Source organism: Pocillopora damicornis, chromosome 3, assembly GCF_964200805.1.
Source record: "Pocillopora damicornis chromosome 3, jaPocDami1.2, whole genome shotgun sequence".
In the NCBI taxonomy this organism is placed as follows: Eukaryota; Metazoa; Cnidaria; class Anthozoa; order Scleractinia; family Pocilloporidae; genus Pocillopora; species Pocillopora damicornis.
Genome location: NC_142672.1, coordinates 5698262 through 5716443, shown reverse-complemented (window position 1 = coordinate 5716443; position 18182 = coordinate 5698262). Strand labels below are relative to the sequence as shown.

At 37.7% G+C, this 18182-nt stretch overlaps 3 protein-coding genes across 3 annotated transcripts in view; 2 read left to right on the top strand and 1 right to left on the bottom strand.

Moving 5' to 3' along the window:
• Positions 1-18182, bottom strand: part of LOC113677429 (putative tRNA N6-adenosine threonylcarbamoyltransferase) — a 272358-nt gene that overhangs the window by 219745 nt on the left and 34431 nt on the right. The window lies entirely within an intron of this gene.
• LOC149047931 (techylectin-5B-like) lies at positions 210-1454 on the top strand. The gene is made up of 2 exons (XM_089199981.1): positions 210-577; positions 1032-1454. Exons 1-2 carry the CDS (start codon positions 475-477, stop codon positions 1313-1315), a joined length of 387 nt encoding a protein of 128 aa, XP_089056107.1. The 5' UTR covers positions 210-474; the 3' UTR covers positions 1316-1454.
• Positions 9992-14200, top strand: LOC113677422 (microfibril-associated glycoprotein 4-like). The gene is made up of 5 exons (XM_089199984.1): positions 9992-10191; positions 12186-12442; positions 12568-12688; positions 12989-13372; positions 13830-14200. The coding sequence occupies exons 1-5, from the start codon at positions 10104-10106 to the stop codon at positions 14093-14095; spliced, it is 1116 nt and encodes a 371-aa protein (XP_089056110.1). The 5' UTR covers positions 9992-10103; the 3' UTR covers positions 14096-14200.

Genomic DNA, 18182 nt, shown 5'->3' with positions numbered 1-18182 from the left:
AAAGGAAAAGCCTATTACTGTAACTTTACATGAATATAGCTGGTAGATATTAAGGAAAAAGAAATGGTACTAGTTAATGTTTAGAATCAAGTTTTATCAGTCAGAGCAACAGTCAGGAAAGCAAACAAAAAGCACTCAACATCCAAAGCATTTAAAGTGGGCGTTTTGTTTATTTTTTTGTTTGTTTGTTTTTTCTGATTTTCAGTCAAAAGGAATTGCGCAGAAATCTACAAATCCGCGGGTAAACCAACTGACGGTGCGTACACCATAAAACCTGATAATTTGCCTGCCTTTGATGTATTCTGTGACCAAACAACAGCAGGTGGTGGTTGGACAGTGTTCCAGAAAAGACTGAACGGCTCAGTTGATTTCTACCGCTACTGGAACGACTACAAACATGGCTTTGGTGACCTGAAAAGTGAATTTTGGTTGGGACTGGACAAGATTCACCGGCTGACCTCAGATAATATCGGCATGCTGCGTGTGGACTTGGAGGACTTTGAAGGGAATACAGCTTATGCCGAGTATAACATGTTTGGTGTTATGAGTGAGAAAGACAAATACAAGCTGATCCTTGGTATCCTATTCAGGTAGAACTGTCATTCCGTCCCTTCTATTCTAGTCATTCAAAAAGGGGGAAGGGGGGGAAGGAGAGTGCTGAGTAATGTAAATATGCTTAACATCGTTTACATCAATAACTTTGGAAGACAAAAAAGTAATCTCAGCTCATCGAAATATAATAATCTTAGATTGTGCATACCTGACATTTATTAGTCCAAAGGTATTTCGCTGGTGGATCATGCGCAGTTAACCTGACGAACTAATCCAACTCTGATGAGTGTCTCGGCAAACATATTTATTGGTATTATCACGTTTAGTGATTAAATCCCTAGAATCTTCCACATGAATCATAGATATTACTTAAAATACTTTTACTCCATATCATTATCGTTACATTATACTTATCTGATATTTCAAGATTTCATTTGAATTACGAACTGCTCATTGTTGGTCAAACGTAATACTCACAGTGCGGCTCGTTCTGTCAGGAAATTCTGGTGACTCTCTTGCTCTACATCGCGGTATGCCGTTCACCGCTAAAGATCAAGATAATGACAATTGGGGAGGTCACAACTGCGCCATTACGTTCAAAGGAGCCTGGTGGTACGAGAGGTGTCACAACTCAAATCTCAATGGTTTATATCTTCGTGGCAATCACTCCTCCCGTGCTAATGGAGTGAACTGGTTTCACTGGAAAGGACATCATTACTCCCTCAAGAGAACCGAGATGAAAATAAGACCAGTGGATTTCTGAACTGTCATGTTTATGGCACAACAATGATACAGTACCAACTTAACGAAAAAAAAGGATTGTCTCGATCAAGTCTATTCAGCATGTAATAACTACTCTTTAATTGAAGCTTAACGAAATGTTGTTCAGGTTTTTCTTGCTTGATCTTCTCTGTGCGTGTTTTTTCAAAATAGGAATATTTGATTTTGTAGAATCGGCCAGAATCATCCTGTGGCAACTGATACTCACAGAAACTGTAAAATACATATTCAACGAGTGGAAACAGTGTATGAGTGCTCGGTTTGCCAAGTGCGTATGTGTCCAGCACCTTGCTTTGAGCGCTACCACACACTGCAAAGTTATCTTTTTGATGACCCCAGTAGAAATGGTCCCAAGAGACTCAAAGACAGTCATGGCAGACCAAGAAATGGTCCAGGCAGACCACTTCAAAGGAGATCGAGATGATTTTATGTTTCCTTTGATCAAAACATTAATTTACTTATCGAGGTTTAAGGTTGATTCAAGTGAACACTAAAATGATTTTGAGACTACTGACTGACATCAAGTTTGCAACTAAATATGGTTAAAAGAAGAACAGTAGTGTTTTATTTTGTGCTAGGAAAAGTGTTCTGTGTATATAGAACTTGATATTGTGTACAGTTATTGTGTTGACAAAGTTTTCACTTCAGTTCTGTTCTCTAATTTGAAGACGGTTGGGGAAAAAATCTGTTTTATTACCTTTCTGGATTTTTCATATTTTTTCTGTAAGACACATGTATTAGTTCATTGCACCAAATGAAAGTGCAAAATCTCTTCTTTCTAAAAATGTTAGTTTTATTGTTTTCTGCCATATTAAAAAAATTTGGTGGCCTAATTAGTAATATCATGTCACCAATTGAGTCAAAAAACCCCCACCCCCTCAGTCCCCTAGGGGTTAACCGATAATAATGATAACCACGATAGTAATACTGACTTAATCTATATAGCAGTACATGCAAAAAGCTCCTTTTCATAGTTGGAAACTGACAGTTAATAAAAAGTAGCTCTGAGAAAATGCGTTTTCAATCTTTTCTCAAAAAACAGAAACTAGTGGACTCAATTTAAGCTTTATGAGTGAGACCTCCTATCGCCTGGGGGCAGTGGCTGAAAAGACGTTGTCTTCATAAAATTTTAGGTGGGTCTGATGTATTTAAAAGAGTTATCCTCGAATCCCAATGGCTTGTATCATCATGGCCATCACGCCTCCTATGCTCCTCCTATCTCGGTTCCACAAGTTTTGATTCTTTAAATTTTTGACTAGTATTTTCACTTGACGGAACACAAAGCGATCACACAACGTTCATTTTTTGTAGGTCAACATCAGAAGAATAAACCCAGTCTCTTCTATGACGAAACCCCAAATAATTACCAAATGTTTTGACTCTAAAGAATGCTATCAGGAAAACAAATATCTCAAGTTCTAGTGTACAATGGAATGCAGTAACGTAATGTGGATGATTCTAAATTGCTTCATATGTTGCTTTTATTTGTATTTTCCTAGTTTTTGTTAAAGTAAATACCTCGTACTATTATTGATAATCATATTGCACTTTTAATCATCAGAACACATTATCACGCCTAAGGTCCATTTTGTAGATATGGCTCATTAGATGATTATGTTACAAACTGTGTTTGTAGAAATAACAAATGTAAGGATGAGTAGGTGAAATATGTTTTGTTTTTAGTTAGAATTTGTAGGCGTGCGCTCTAATTTTGAAAATGTAACAATTCACGCCAATTTTTAGAGTGATCAGCCTATTAAGTACAAATGTGTCACTTTTCGCAGTCTGTTTTTTCGGAGAATTCTGACTCGGACACGTCACAGGTGGATCAATTTATCCACGGTGGAGACGGAGCCTAGAAACTGCTTTCCTAGAAAAACAAAGTTTTCCGGCCTCAAAATTCAGCGTAAATGAAATTACCTCTTACAACACTGCGAAAGGCCGTTCAAAATCCTCAGGGAAATTTATTGTACAGTACTTTTTCTTCTATCCACCTAATCGAGTAATTTTGTCGAGAGCATTTCTTGCAAGATGCGTTCTAAATCGGAAAACCGTAGTCTTATAGATATCACCGTGGTTAACTCCGGCGGAAAATGTGACACATTGTGTTAGTTCTAAAAATTCATATTTTCACAAACTTTCAATTTAAAAGAAATAACACTTAAATTATCTCCAGGGAGAAAAGGAAAACACTGTGTAGTTCCAAAACTTCTTACATGTCCCGCTGAAAGTGTTTTAGACCAAATAATTTGCAGCTTTTTGTAAGAGTTAGATTATCTACATAACTTTTCAAAAAGGTTTATTTTGTAACCATAGTTACAGAAGTTCAAACAGTTCTCTAGAGGAAAGCGCAGCACTATAAAGTTTTCACCATCATGATACCTCCAAGAGCAAAACCTAATACGAAAAACAGTTTTTCGCTCAGAAGGTAAGAAATATCTCTGTGAGCTACTTGTCTATATTGCTCAGACCAAGCCTTTCTTGCCAGGAAAATTAACGATCAGATCTTGGGAGTTAAAGGGTTAGGACTGATTTCGCACTGGTGACTTAAGTACAGATGCAAGCGTGACAGCTCTTGATTCACCTTAATGCAAGTACAAGGAAAGGGAAAGAAAGTGCTTATGCTTGTGTTTATGAGCGTGTTGAAGCTGTCTTCATAGTAAAATAACAGTTGTTATACTTGGGTTAGTGATTCCTTTCGTGCTTGCATTGCTAATAAAAACCAAGCTTTTCTCTTCATGCATGCATTACCCGAAGTTCTCATGCAATGCCTGGTCATAGCGGAAAAGGTGGCATCTTCCAGAAAAAATTATTTTACTCTTTAATACTTAAACCTGTGCAAAAGACGTCTCCATCCAATTTTCCAACTCTCTTATATTATTTCGGACACCTCCTCTGGTTTTAGACACTTGGGTCTGGTGTTGAACTTTGCCCCCGGGAAATGGAGCAGTGGTAACTTTTCTTCTCACTTGCTCACTGAATTTTAATCATTTTAATTTTTACCCAAAGACACAACCTTGCTCATGAGACACCATTTACTTCTTTTTATTAATTATTTAAATTTCATGGATACCACATTCACAATACAGTCCTGCCTCACCACTGGCCACAGAGCACATGTTAAGGGCAGCTGATCCCTGGAGCCTGATGCTGAATAAAATAAAAATAGATAATCACTTTAGTAAAGTGATTTACTTCCAGTTGTAGAAGTCTTATTTATTAATCTTTACCTGTGAACTGCAATGGGTTTCTCTGCAAGCCTTCTGAGATTTGACATCACAATATTTATGATTTTCTTGAGGAGCTCAGTTCTGTGATAACAAGAACTTTGCTTAGATCTGTGGAATAAAGTGGGTTGTGACATCAAATGTAACCAGGGAGCAGTGATGTTCCATTAATCCATCTGCTCCTATAGCGACCATAAGGCTGTGACATCTACCACAGAGACTGACATAGTTTGGCTGCGCACTAACACTCATATTTTACCACATGAATCAGTTGAATAATGCAGCTTAGAGGACAAAGGCCTAAAGCTGATCTTGGACCAAGAGTGGGTGGAGAGAAGTTTTGTAAAAGTTAAGTGTCCAAGATTATAACACGATAACCCGCCCTAGTCTTGCACCTGAAGGTAGGTAAAGGTTTGCCTAGTGACCCATTGAGACACAGTTTATCCCAGTTACTGTAACATGAAGTGAATCAGAGTATTAATACTCTCCCTGGATAGGATGTCAGTCCATCTCCAGGCTACCCTCCACCTGTATTTCATCAGGTTTCCCTGACAATACACCAGTACCCACTTATACTCCTCGGCGGAGAGAGGCACTGAGAGAATAAAGTGTTTTTGTTCAAGAACACAACACAATGACTGGCCAGGTCTCAAACTAAGACCGCTTGACCTGGGGTCCAGTGTACTGACTTTATAAGGCCACCGTGTCCTACGCTTTTGATCCAGATGGAAACTATGCCACAGTGTCTCCTACAGATTGATTAAGATAAATAACAGAACCTTCTTTTTCCTCATTACCTATCTACTTACTGTATTTACCAATTAAGTTTAAAGGAGACTTACCACAGTTTAGTAGCAGTAACCTTGAATTCAATGATTCCTACTTCAGATGGTAAACCATGCTTTGTTACAGCTTCCATACGTTTCTCTCGGCTTTGGTGACCTGAAAAGTGAATTTTGGTTGGGACTGGACAAGATTCAACGCCCGACCTCAGAAAGTAACAACATGCTGCATTTGGATTTTGAAGACTTTGAAGAGAACACCGCTCTTGCCGAGTATAACACGTTTGATGTCAAGAGTGAGGAATGACAAATACAGGCTGATTCGCGATTACTATTCAGGTATAACGATATTTTTCCTTTTTATCGTTACGAGGGAGGAGAGCGTAAATTAAAGCAAAGAAGCTTCAATTCTTTTACAGCAAAAGGTTTTAAAGATGGAAAAAAAGATAAGCTAAGCCTACCGAAATACAATAATCTTAGACAGCACAGACCAGACGTTGATTGAATCTGAAACTGTTCGCGATGGATCTTGTCCTGTTTGCCCGACGAAACAATTCAAGTCTAATAAGTATCTCGGGAAATTATTTATCTATTAGCAATATCAAGCTAATGATTTTATTTCACAGGGACGTTTGATAAGGATTATGTGATTTTTTATTTTATTTAACTTCTATTACCGTTAATTCCAATTTTGTTTTTCGGAAAACGCTATTTCCTCTTTCCCTCATGATCGGCCATTCACCACTAGAAATCACGATAATGATCATCACAGAAACCGCAACTGCGCCATTGCCTTCAAAGGCGCCTGGTGCTACAGCACGTGTCATGCGTCAAATCTCAATGGATTGTATCTTCGTGGCAATCACTCCTCCAATGCTGATGGTGTAAACTGGAAAGGCCGGAAAGATTATCATTACTCCCTCAAGAGAGCCGAGATGAAAATAAGACCAGTGGATATCTGGACTGTCATATTTATGTCATAATTATGATTAAGTACCTACTTAGCAAAAACGAATGACTTGATCAAGCCTATTCAGCGCTAAAATAAACATTGATAAGTTTGCCGGCTTAGTGAACGTTCGTTGAACTTTCTAAGGCTGTGTTGATTGTTTTCTTTTTGTTTCGATGGGATTTTCATCTTGCATATTTTTTTTAAATTGAGGGATGGATGAATCCCCCTTGCTATACGCCTGAAAAATAAAATTTTAGTCTTAAAAAGATTTGTCTCATATTTTACCAGCTTCACGAAACACTAAAAAATTTAGTACACAGCTTTTATTCTTTCAAGAAGACTTTAAGTATAGTAAAAGCTCGTTATTATTTATCACGGAAGTGGGGATCAAAGTATTTTGAATTTGTCTATCCCCTCTAAGGCTCTGTAGCATTCGAAGACTTCCCCTCACTTGCAATCAATGTTCTGTAATTTCCGCTTATTATATGATTACCTACGATTACATATCACTCTGTTATTCATGAATACTAAACCTCACTTTCGTAGACAAAAAGGCTCATATAGTGCATTATGCTACATTACTTCGTTAAAATAAAAAATGTAAGAATGAGTATATTCGAACAGAAAATAATCAAAAGGTATTCTTATTTTGTTTCTCTCAACTCTGTGTTTAAAGATGCAACTATATGTAGTTAATTGGACATTACATATTTCACTTAAACAGTTGCTCACGCACGGTGACTTTGATCGTCCTTTTACCAAGCTAAGTTATTTGCAATTTTGTCGAAGAGTTTGACTTTTCCACGTTTGTGCGACGGTTCTTCAGTAATTTTTATTTGTTAGATGAAGAAGTTAAAACTAGCCAAGGACATGAAAATTACAAAACTTGTGAGCTGGATAACTAGCCTAAATTTGAACAGCTACAGACAGAAAGAAGAGCAGTGACGTTTATATTCAGTGGCTATGAAGCGGCGGTTTTATTTTGCAGCCACAGTCACAGTACTTAAACACTTAAACACTTTTTTCAGTGCAGACTGCTTCTATCAAAATGATCCATTTTTCCCCACTTTATATACCTTTTCAGCGGGTAACTCAGCTACAAAGATGAAACTTTAATATGGAGAAGGCGAAGAAATTCCACCTAATTCCACCTCATTCTTCAAGGAATGAAATAATTCCATTAGCAGAACGGCGTCAAATATCATAACTCTAAGTATTTGCTTTCGACTAAATACCGTGATAATTAGGACAGAGGTGAAAAATAAATGCTGAACACCTGCCTGACACTAAATTTGAGGGGCAAAAGGGTATTTCAACTATTTTGGAAACCAATATTTTATCAATTTATAGCAACGCAGTTAAAGCTTTTCCTTGAAGCTATCTATGCGAATCTCTAAATTTTCTCCCGAAACTACTCACATACTATGTATTTTTTTCGCACTAGTGTGTATGATTCCTTTTTTATTTTTCTGTGTTCGTGTTCAATTTTTCTGGCGTCGTTCCCTCGAAACCGACATTAAAGAACTTCATAAGCCACCTGTTAAAAAAGCAAATAGTTTTAAGCAAACACGATATTAAACTAAAAATATTAAGGTTTTCTATCGTCAATTCTGCTGCGTTTGTGTTCCAACAATTATTATTCAAATCTAATCAGTTGTGGCTTTTTCATAGATTTTGAATTTCCGGCACTTTTTATAAGACCAAAACCATGAGCTGATGAATACCAACAATTTGAATGACTGATTAGGAAGAAGAACTAAAGCGCTTCTGTTCATCGCTTATTAAACGTTTTTGTTTTGTAACCATGGTTACAGCACTTCAAATTGTTTTATTAACGATGGCACGACACCACTTTTTTAGCGATTGATATTTTCTGGGGTATTTGAGACCCTCACTTTAATCTAATAGAAAAAGAAAGACCCCTTATATGGTATCCTCGTGGTTTAAATGTTTGGAACAATGAACATATCCTTTGACAACCGATTTGTATATAACTGTAATCGTTTGAAGATTTTTCCGACGGCTCTGACGTTCTGCTTCTTTTGACATTTAAATAGTAAATAAATCCCTACGGGCGGCTTGTAAATCGGCTAATAATGTTCACGGCCGATACATTGTCCAAAAATTAGAATATTTGGTCGAGAAGCAAAGCTTCGAGAGAAAATGTGAAGTTTTGAGGACAATTTTTCAGCTAAGGACATTATCAGCCGTAATACCAGCAAGTCGGAAAGGGGTTTATTTATTTTATAACCAACCCCCCTATTAATTTTCATATCACGCGAAACCACTTACATAAAAAAAAGTGCTTATCTGATGCGGATGCGGTTGCGACAACTTTTTAATATTTTACTGGACTCTCTAAAACGAGTGTTTTTCTTCTGTGTAAGATAATTGAGCTGGCTTTCTTCCACTGGCTTTGTTTCTTTTCGACGGAAATAATCCGAGGAAAGACCGGGGTTATAGCGCGGTAATTGTCCGGTGATTTTGCACCAAGTTACGTAAAGTAGCCAATATAATGGCGCGAAAAAATTAGTGGGTTGATTATCACGTTATAGGCTTGTTTCAAATTTCGCTCGAGACTTTGTGTCACCGTGTTTGGGTTCCTACAATTACTGATCACATTTCATCATTTGCAGCTCTATTTAAGAGTTAGTCTTGCTGACTTTTTCAAACCTCTTCTACTGGACTTTTATGGAGCTATTTCATGGACTATTATACTCGTCCAATGTTACCTAGAGAAAACCAATCACCCACAAAAGCAGTGATCTGATGACTACAAATAAGTAGAACAGCTGAACAGGAAGAAGACCTGTGGCGTATATTTTCACCACTCATTAAACCGCTCTGTTTTGTAACCATAGTTACAGCACTTCAAACACTTCTCTAGAGGATAACAAGACAAGACTTTCACTTCTAACCTGACACACACATACACAATATCAAGTACGACAAACATTTTGTCAATCAGAAGGTAAGAAAAATATTTGTGGGGTACTTTTCTACTTTCACTCAGAAGGTAAGAAATATCTCTGTGAGCTACTTATCTATCGTTCTCATGTTAATAACGTGCAATGCTGTTCTATCGTACTAAAGAGTATTTTAAGACAAAAAAGGATAGATTGTCAAAATTTTGTATTTCAGAAGTGATCTTATTGCTCCTAACTTTAATGCCGCAAGTTATAAGGATAAATTGTTAAAGGTTTGTATTTCAGAAGTGATCTAACACCTTGGCGGTAGTAAGTCTGCAAAAATTTGTTTCTTGCTCTTAACTTAATTGCCGCAATTTCAATGTTAAACAGGTTAAAAATAAACATATTGATAAACTCCTGTCACCTCCGATAAGGGTGATGTGCTCTATTCTGTTCTTCTCCGAAGCTTTATAAAATATTATGGCTTATCAGAATCAGATGAAATTTACAAGATAGAGTAAGAATTTAAAAATTCCCCAATGCAGACAAAAAACAACAGTCTATTATTATCCTCTTCCTGCGCCTTTTGCAGCTGTTAACTCACCTTCGAAAATGAATATTTTATACGAAGAAATTAATACTAGGTTTTTTTGGGAAAGGGACGACACAAGCCTGTTAGCATAACAACGTGTTTTAGACCAATAACATAACTGAACGAAGTATTTGCCTTCGAAATGTGTTAATTAAAGGTTCCTTTAAGCAGAAAAAGCTGGTAAATAATGCCGAGCACCTGCCTAACATTTGTTAACATTCAAATTTACAGGAAAACAGGAAGATTTATATTTTGGGACACTCACTATCATATTTATTACCTTGAATTTACAATTATTAATTTATAGCGATGCAGTTCAAGTTTTCTCTTCAACCGATCATTAGTATTCTCTATATCTTCCTCGGAATTAATCTCCCACCATGTTTCTGTTGCACTGGTGAGTATAAATCCCTTTTTAAATTTCTTGTGTCTCATCTTTCTGGTGTCGTTTCCTCAAAACCATGACACGAACTGCACATGCTACCTGCTGATCAAAGGAAATGATCTATGAGCAGACAATAAAATGTTTCTAGCTCAAAATGTCTTCTATTATGGAAAAGAAGATACAAAAAAGGTCAAATTTCAAAAAGACCTCACCACAGACACATCAACGGCTCACAATGATGAATTAGAACAAATTACAGATATCGTGGTGTGGTAATGATCGCTATGAAAATATTCTTGATATTGGTAGAAAAGGTTGTGGTTATTCATCGTGGTGAATAACAATAAACAACTAAGTTTTTCGTTTGGTTCACGATGTAGTCACGTGTGATGTAGATCGCGGCATTTCGACTGCATACTGCTACTCTTCTTCAGGCGATGAGGTCGACCTGGTCATGAGTAATCTTATAAAGCGTGATGCTCTGCTGTGAGTAGTTGTTTTTTCAACAGCTCTGATTGGTGCATTTCGATCCTTGCTGTTCACTCAATGATTTGCTCCCTCGGCTGTCGCACGGCTCTCCTGTTGTTGTGTTTTTTGATCATGGGCATCCACGCTTCTGAAATTTCTATTCCACTCTCCCTGTTGATGTTGATAGGGTGAAGTCTTATATGAATTGCCTCTTTGACCCTGCGCGTGTAGTAATAAGGGTCACGATCAATAAACTTTACTTCGTTCCAGAGTGGCTTGTGTCCGGTCCGGTGTTGTGGGCATGCTCTGAAACGTAAGAGGTCTCGGTACGGGCGAGTCGAATGTTTCGATCGTGCTCGTTAATTCTGTCTTGCATAGGTCTTCCAGTCTCTCCGATGTACACCTTGCCGCATTCACAGGGAATCCTGTAAACTACGCCATCTTGTTTAGCCGGGTCGACAGCGTCTTTTGGTCGTACTGACTGAGATCTTAGCGTAGTCTCCGACTTGAAATCAGCGTGTACGCCTTGTTGTTGTAGGCAGCGGCGAAGCTGTTCGGACAGACCTTTGACATAAGGTAAAACCGCAGTAGCTTTGAACTCGTTAGCGCGTTCGGCACTGTTGTTTGGTTTTCCCGTCTTGGTAAGTTTCTACAAGAAAGAAAAAGGATAACCATCAGAAACCAGAACAGATAACAGATGTTTTTTCTCCTCGGAGATGACGGAGGGTTTTGTTACGAGACATTTGAGGCGCTCGTTAAGGCACTTAGCGCGGTATTGTTAAGTACCTTAACGAGCACACCATTATCCCTTTTCTTTCTTGCAGAAACTTACCAAGACCGGAAAACCAGAAGCATGGATGCCCGCGATAAAAAAATACAACAACTAGGAGAGCCGTGCGACAGCGGATCTGCAAAGGAAGCGAATCACTGAGTGAACGGCAAGGATCGAAATGCACTAATCAAAGCTGTTGAAAAAACAAGTAATCACAGCAGAGCATCATGCTTTATAAGATCACGCACGACCAGTTGACCTCATCACCTGAAGAGGATCAGCAGTATGCAGTCGAAACGTCGCAATCTACGTCACACGGGACTACATCGTGAGACAAACGGAAAACTTAGCTTTTATTGTTATTCACCACGATGAATAACCACAACCTTTTCTACCAATATCAAGAATATTTTCATAGCAATCATTACCACACCACGATATTTGTGAATCTTTAGTCCTAATTCATCATTGTGAGCCGTTGATGTGTCTGTGGTGAGCTTTTATTCTTGATATTTTTTGTCATATTTTCTTTCCGCTCATTAATTCACAATCAAATATTAAAATTTTTGGTAATGAAAGCCTCCCAGTTACGTTGAATTTTCAAGGGATGAGAATCGCCTTTAGGGAAAATTATTCAGGGTTGTCATGAAGTAAAGTTTTGAAATAAAGAGGTCTAATGTGTTTTTTTCGTCAGTGAAAATAAGAGTGAACTGAATTATCTCGAGCGAGTGAAAACTAAATGATGTATTTGTTTTGCCTACCACAGATGACGATAGTCGACACATCAAATTCAAGGACCCAATACCGAATATGGCCATGAAAAGTCATGCGATCAAAAGTGCAGAGGTGCCAAACGAAGGGAGCTGCAGAGTAATGTGTTTGATGGAGCCTAATTGTGTGTCCATCAATGTTGGACCTGTTGTAGGAAGAAATAAAAAATGCGAGTTGAATAACGCCACGGAGGAAAACCATGCCCCAATTTTTCTCGTGAACAATCCGGGTTACACATATCTTGCAATTGAGGTAACATTTCACATTCTGACGAAACTAAGATGGTAGAACAGATTGCTTCATTTTCTTAGGCTAAAGTGATCTCATCCTTTACATAAGGAAGATCTGCACAAAAGTATATTTTGTTTTGTCATCAGAATCCATGCAACAGCAGCCCATGCTTAAACAGTGGCACCTGTCAAGCTGGATTCACCTATAAAGGTTTTCGTTGTGTCTGTCGGGAAAGATTCGGTAGAGAAACTTGCCAAATCAGTAAAGGTGAAATGACTGGATTGCTTGGGCTATTCTCTCGTGTGGTACGCGAGGAGTTACTCGCTAAAGTCCCAGACTTGCCTTCAAGAAGAAAGCTAAAAATGGAAAAGCGTATTAATGTAACTGTTAATTAATATAGCTGGTAGATATTAAGGAAAAAGAAATGGTTCTAGTTAATGTTCAGAATCAGGTTTTATCACCCAGAGTAACAGTCAGGAACGCAAACAAAATGCACTCAACATCCAAACCATTTAAAGTGGGCGTTTTGTTTTATATTGTTTTTTGTTTGTTTTTACTGATTTTCAGTCAAGAGAAACTGCGCAGAAATCTTTCAATCCACGGGTAAACCAGCTAACGGTGTGTACACCATTAAACCTGATAATTTGTCTGCCTTTGATGTATTCTGTGACCAAGTAACAGCCGGTGGAGGGTGGACAGTGTTCCAGAAAAGACTGAACGGCTCGGTTGATTTCTACCGCTACTGGAACGACTACAAACATGGCTTCGGTGACCTGGAAAGTGAATTTTGGTTGGGACTGGACAAGATTCACCGGCTGACCTCAGATAATATCGGCATGCTACGTGTGGACTTGGAGGACTTTGAAGGAAATACTCGATATGCTGAGTATAACATGTTTGGTGTTATGAGTGAGAAAGACAAGTACAAGCTGATCCTTGGCTCTTATTCAGGTAAAACTGTCATTTCGTCGCTTCTATTCTAGTCACTCTAAGAGGGGGAGGGGGTGGGGAGGAGAGTGCTGAGTAATGTAAATATGGTTAACATCTTTTACATCAATAGCTTCGGAAGACAAAAAAAGTAATCTCAGCTCATTGATATGCAATCCCGAACAACGCACGCTGGACGTTGATTAGTCCAAAGGTATTTGCCGGTGGATCATATGCAGCTAACCTGACCAACTCATCCAACTCTGATGAGTGCCTCGGCAAACATATTTATTGGCATTATCAGATTGAGTGATTCAATTCCTAGAATCTTCGACATGAATCACAGATGTTACTAAGAATACTTTTACTCCATATCATTATTGTTAAATTATACTTATCCGATATTTCAAGGTTTCTTTTGAATTAGCAACTGCTCATTGTCGGTCAAACGTAATACTCATCGTGCGGCTGGTTTTTTCAGGAAATTCTGGTGACTCCCTTGCTGTGCATCGCGGTATGCCATTCACCACTAAAGATCAAGATAATGACCATCATGGAGATTACAACTGCGCCATTAAGTACAAAGGAGCCTGGTGGTACGAGAGGTGTCACCGCTCGAATCTCAATGGTTTATATCTTCGTGGCCAGCACTTCTCCTTTGCTAATGGAGTGAACTGGAAACACTGGAAAGGACAACATTACTCTCTAAAGAGAACCGAGATGAAAATAAGACCAGTGGATTTCTGAACCGTCATATTTATGGCACAACAATGATACAGTACCAACTTAACAAAGGAAACGAGTGTCTTGTTCAAGTCTACTCAGCATGTAATAGTCACGCTAAAATTGGAGCTTAGCGAAATGTTGTTCACGTCTTTCTTGCTTAATCTTCTTTGTGCGAGTTTTTTCAATATAGGAATAGTTGATTCTGTAGAATCAGCCAGTTAACCGATATTACTAAGAGTCATAATAGTAATAATAGCGTAATTAATCTATATAGCGGTACATACAAAAAGCTCCTTCTCATAGTTAGAAATTGACAGTTAATCATAAGTAGCTCTGAAAAAATGCGTCTTTAATATTTTCTCAGAAAACAGAAAGTAAGGGGCTCAATTTAAGGTTTATGGGTGAGACATTCTACAGCCTGGGAGCGGAGGCTGAAAAGACCCTGTCTTCATAAAATTCCAGGTGGATCTGCGGTATTCAGAAGAGTCATCCTTGAATCGCAATGGCTTGTATTATCATGGCCATCACGCTTCTCATGCTCCTCCTATCTCGGTTCTTCAAGTTTTGACAGTACTTTTCCTTCTGTCCACCTAATCGAGTAATTTTGTCGAGAGCATTTCTTGCATGATGCGTTCTAAATCGGAAAACCATAATATTATAAATATCACCGTGGTTAACTCCGGGGGAAAATGCGACACATTGTGTTCGTTCTAAAAATTGATATTTTCATAAATTTTCAATTTAATATATCTGTGAGCTACTTGTCTATATTTCTCAGACCAAGCCCTTCTTTCCAGGAAAATAAAAGATCAGATCTTGGGAGTTAAAGGATTAGGACTGACTTTCACTGCTGACTTAAGTACAGATACATGCGTAACAGCTCTTGATTCACCTTAATGCAAGTACAAGAAAAGAGAAAGAAAGTGCTTATGCTTGTGTTTATGAGCGTGTTGAAGCTGTCTTCATAGTAAAATAAGCGCTGTTATGCTTGGGTTAGCGATTGCTTTTGTGCTTGCATTGCCAATAAAAACCAAGTTTTTCTCTTCATGCATGCATTATTTGAAGTTCTCATGCAATGCCTTATCTCAGGGGAAAAGGTGGCATCTTAAAATTATTTTTTCCTTTGATACTTTAAGCTGTGCAACAGACATCTCCATCCAATGTTCCAACTCTCTCATCTTATTTCGGACACCTTCTCTGATTTTAGACACTTGGGTCTGGTGTTGAACTTTTCCTTCGGGAAATGGAGCAGGGGTAACAAAGGTAGCAGGATGTTAGGGGCAGGGGGAGTAACTAAAGAACCAGAGAAGCAAGGGCTGCATTCACTACATATGGAAAAGCAGCAAATCAGGATTTAAAAGGTAATAAATTCGATATATTAAACAATTTGTTTAGTATTATCAACTTTGTCAAAGTATTTTTCTATAATTGTAGAGATTTAAGTTACAGTGTCGCTATATGCAAGCACATAAATTCAAGAACATTAAATGCATACAACTCTTCCAAAGCTGTATCCTTAAAAATAATAATATGATTAATTAATATAAGTACATAAAGCTGACTGAATTTCTGACTTAAAAAAATGGCTTTCTGATATTTCAAACAAAAATCCAAATTTTTTTCTCACTTGCTCACTGAATTTTAATCATTTTAATTTTTACCCAAAGACACAACCTTGCTCATGAGACACCATTTACTCCTTTATATTAATTATTAAATTTCATGGATACCACATTCATAATACAGCCCTGCCTCACCACTGGCCACAGAGCACATGTTGAGGGCACCTGATCCTTGTAGCCTGATGCCGAATAAAATAAAAATAGATAATCACTTGAGTAAAGTGATTTACTTCTAGTTGTAGACGTCTTATCTATTAATCTTTACCTGTGAACTGCAATGGGTTTCTCTGCAAGCCTTCTGAGATTTGACATCACAACATTTATGATTTCCTTGAGGAGCTCAGTTCTGTGATAACAAGAGCTTTGCTTAGATCTGTGGAATAAAGTGGGTTGTGACATCAAATGTAACCAGGGAGCAGTGATGTTCCATTAATCCATCTGCTCCTATAGCGACCATAAGGCTGTGACATCTACCACAGAGACTGACATAGTTTGGCTGCGCACTAACACTCATATTTTACCACATTAATTAAGTGGAATAATGCAGCTTAGAGGACAAAGGGCTAAAGCTGATCTTGGACCAAGAGTGGGTGGAGAGAAGTTTTGTAAAAATTAAGTGTCCAAGATTATAATCTTGAAAAATAAAATTTTAGTCTTTAAAAGATTTGTCTCATATTTTCACCAGCTTCACGAAACACCAAAAAATTTAGTACACAGCTTTTATTCTTTCAAGAAGACTTTAGGAAGAGTAAAGGATCGTCATCATTTATCACGGGAGGGGGGGATCAAAGGATTATGAATTTGTCTATCCCCCGAGGCTTTGTAGCATTCGAAGACTTCCCCTCACTTGCAATCAATGTTCTATAATTTCCGCGTATTATATGATTACCTACGATTACGTATCACTCTGTTATTCATGAATACTAAACGTCACTTTCGTAGACAAAAGGGCTCATTTAGTGCATTATGCTACATTACTTCGTTAAAATACAAAATGTAAGAATGAGTATATTCGAACAGAAAATAATCAAATGGTATTCTTATTTTGTTTATCTCAACTCTGTGTTTAAAGATGCAACTATATGTAGTTAATTGGACATTACATATTTCACTCAAACAATTGCTCACGCATTGTGATTTTGATCGTCCTCTTACCAAGCTAAGTTATTTGCAATTTTGTGAAAGAGTTTGACTTTTCCACGTTTTTCAAGGGCTCCTTACGCAACGGTTCTTCAGTGACTTTTATTTGTTGGATGACGAAGTCAAAACTTGCCAAGGTCATAAAAAGACAAAACTTGTGAGCTGTAAAACTAACCTAAATTTGAACAGCCACATAAGCGACGGTTTTATTTTGTAGCCATAGTTACAGTACTTAACACTTCTGGTTTTTTGAAAGATAAAATTGTTGGAGTAGAATAAAAAATTTTAAGAACGCCAGTGCAAACGACTTCTATCAAAATGATCCATTTTTCTCCAATTTGTATGCGGGTAACTCGCCTACAAAGATAAATATTTAATAAGGAAAAGACGGAGAAATTCCACCTCATTCTTCAAGGAATGAAATAAGCCATTAGCAGAACGGCGTCAATGCTACCAATAACATTACTGTAAGTTTTATTAACGATTATTATTATTGTTTATTAACGATGATTATAACGACACAATTTTTAGCCACCAATATTTTCTGGGGTATTTAAGACCCTCACTTTAATCTAATAGAAAAAGAAAGACCCCTTATACAGCACTTCAAACACTTCTCTAGAGGGCAACAAGACACGACTTTCATTCTGACACACCCAAACACAATATCAAATACGACAAACATTTTGTCAGTCAGAAGGTAAGAAAATATATTTGTAAGCTACTTTCCATTTTTTGCACGAGGGTCAAAGTATTCACAGGAGTTATGTCGAGCGACGATGAAAATAATGTTATTTATAAAGCTCTGTTGAGGGGCGTTCGAAACGTTAGCCTTAGTCAACTCAGTTATTACAACTAAGTTATCTTGTGGTTTTAACAAGAGTACCCTAATGCAAATAAAGTTTTCGCGCACGATGAGAAGTACAGTATCATACAACGCTTACTTGTAACAGTATATCACATTCTCTGTAACACTGTGCATTTTCTCATTACGCAGGCCTATGGCTTCCTGGGTAAAAAAAAAAACCTCAAAGTCGACATGTACCCCTTGCATTTTATCGCAATTTTTCCTAAGTTTCTGGGCACTTTCTAGTAAGATCAGTTTTGTCAGCGGACAGATATTAAGTCAAAATGTTTAGTCTGTGGTGATATCTCTTATAATTTCGGCATGTACCAAGACCCGAAACAGCAGAACGAAACGACCAAAACGAAACAAGTGAAACGACTGAAACGAAACGACCTTAGAAAATGTAGATTTCACTTCAGATAATCTCTCGCATGTAGTACTTTTAAATATTATGGCCGTCTCACGAAACTTTATTTTTTTCTCTACCACGCGAGCAGCT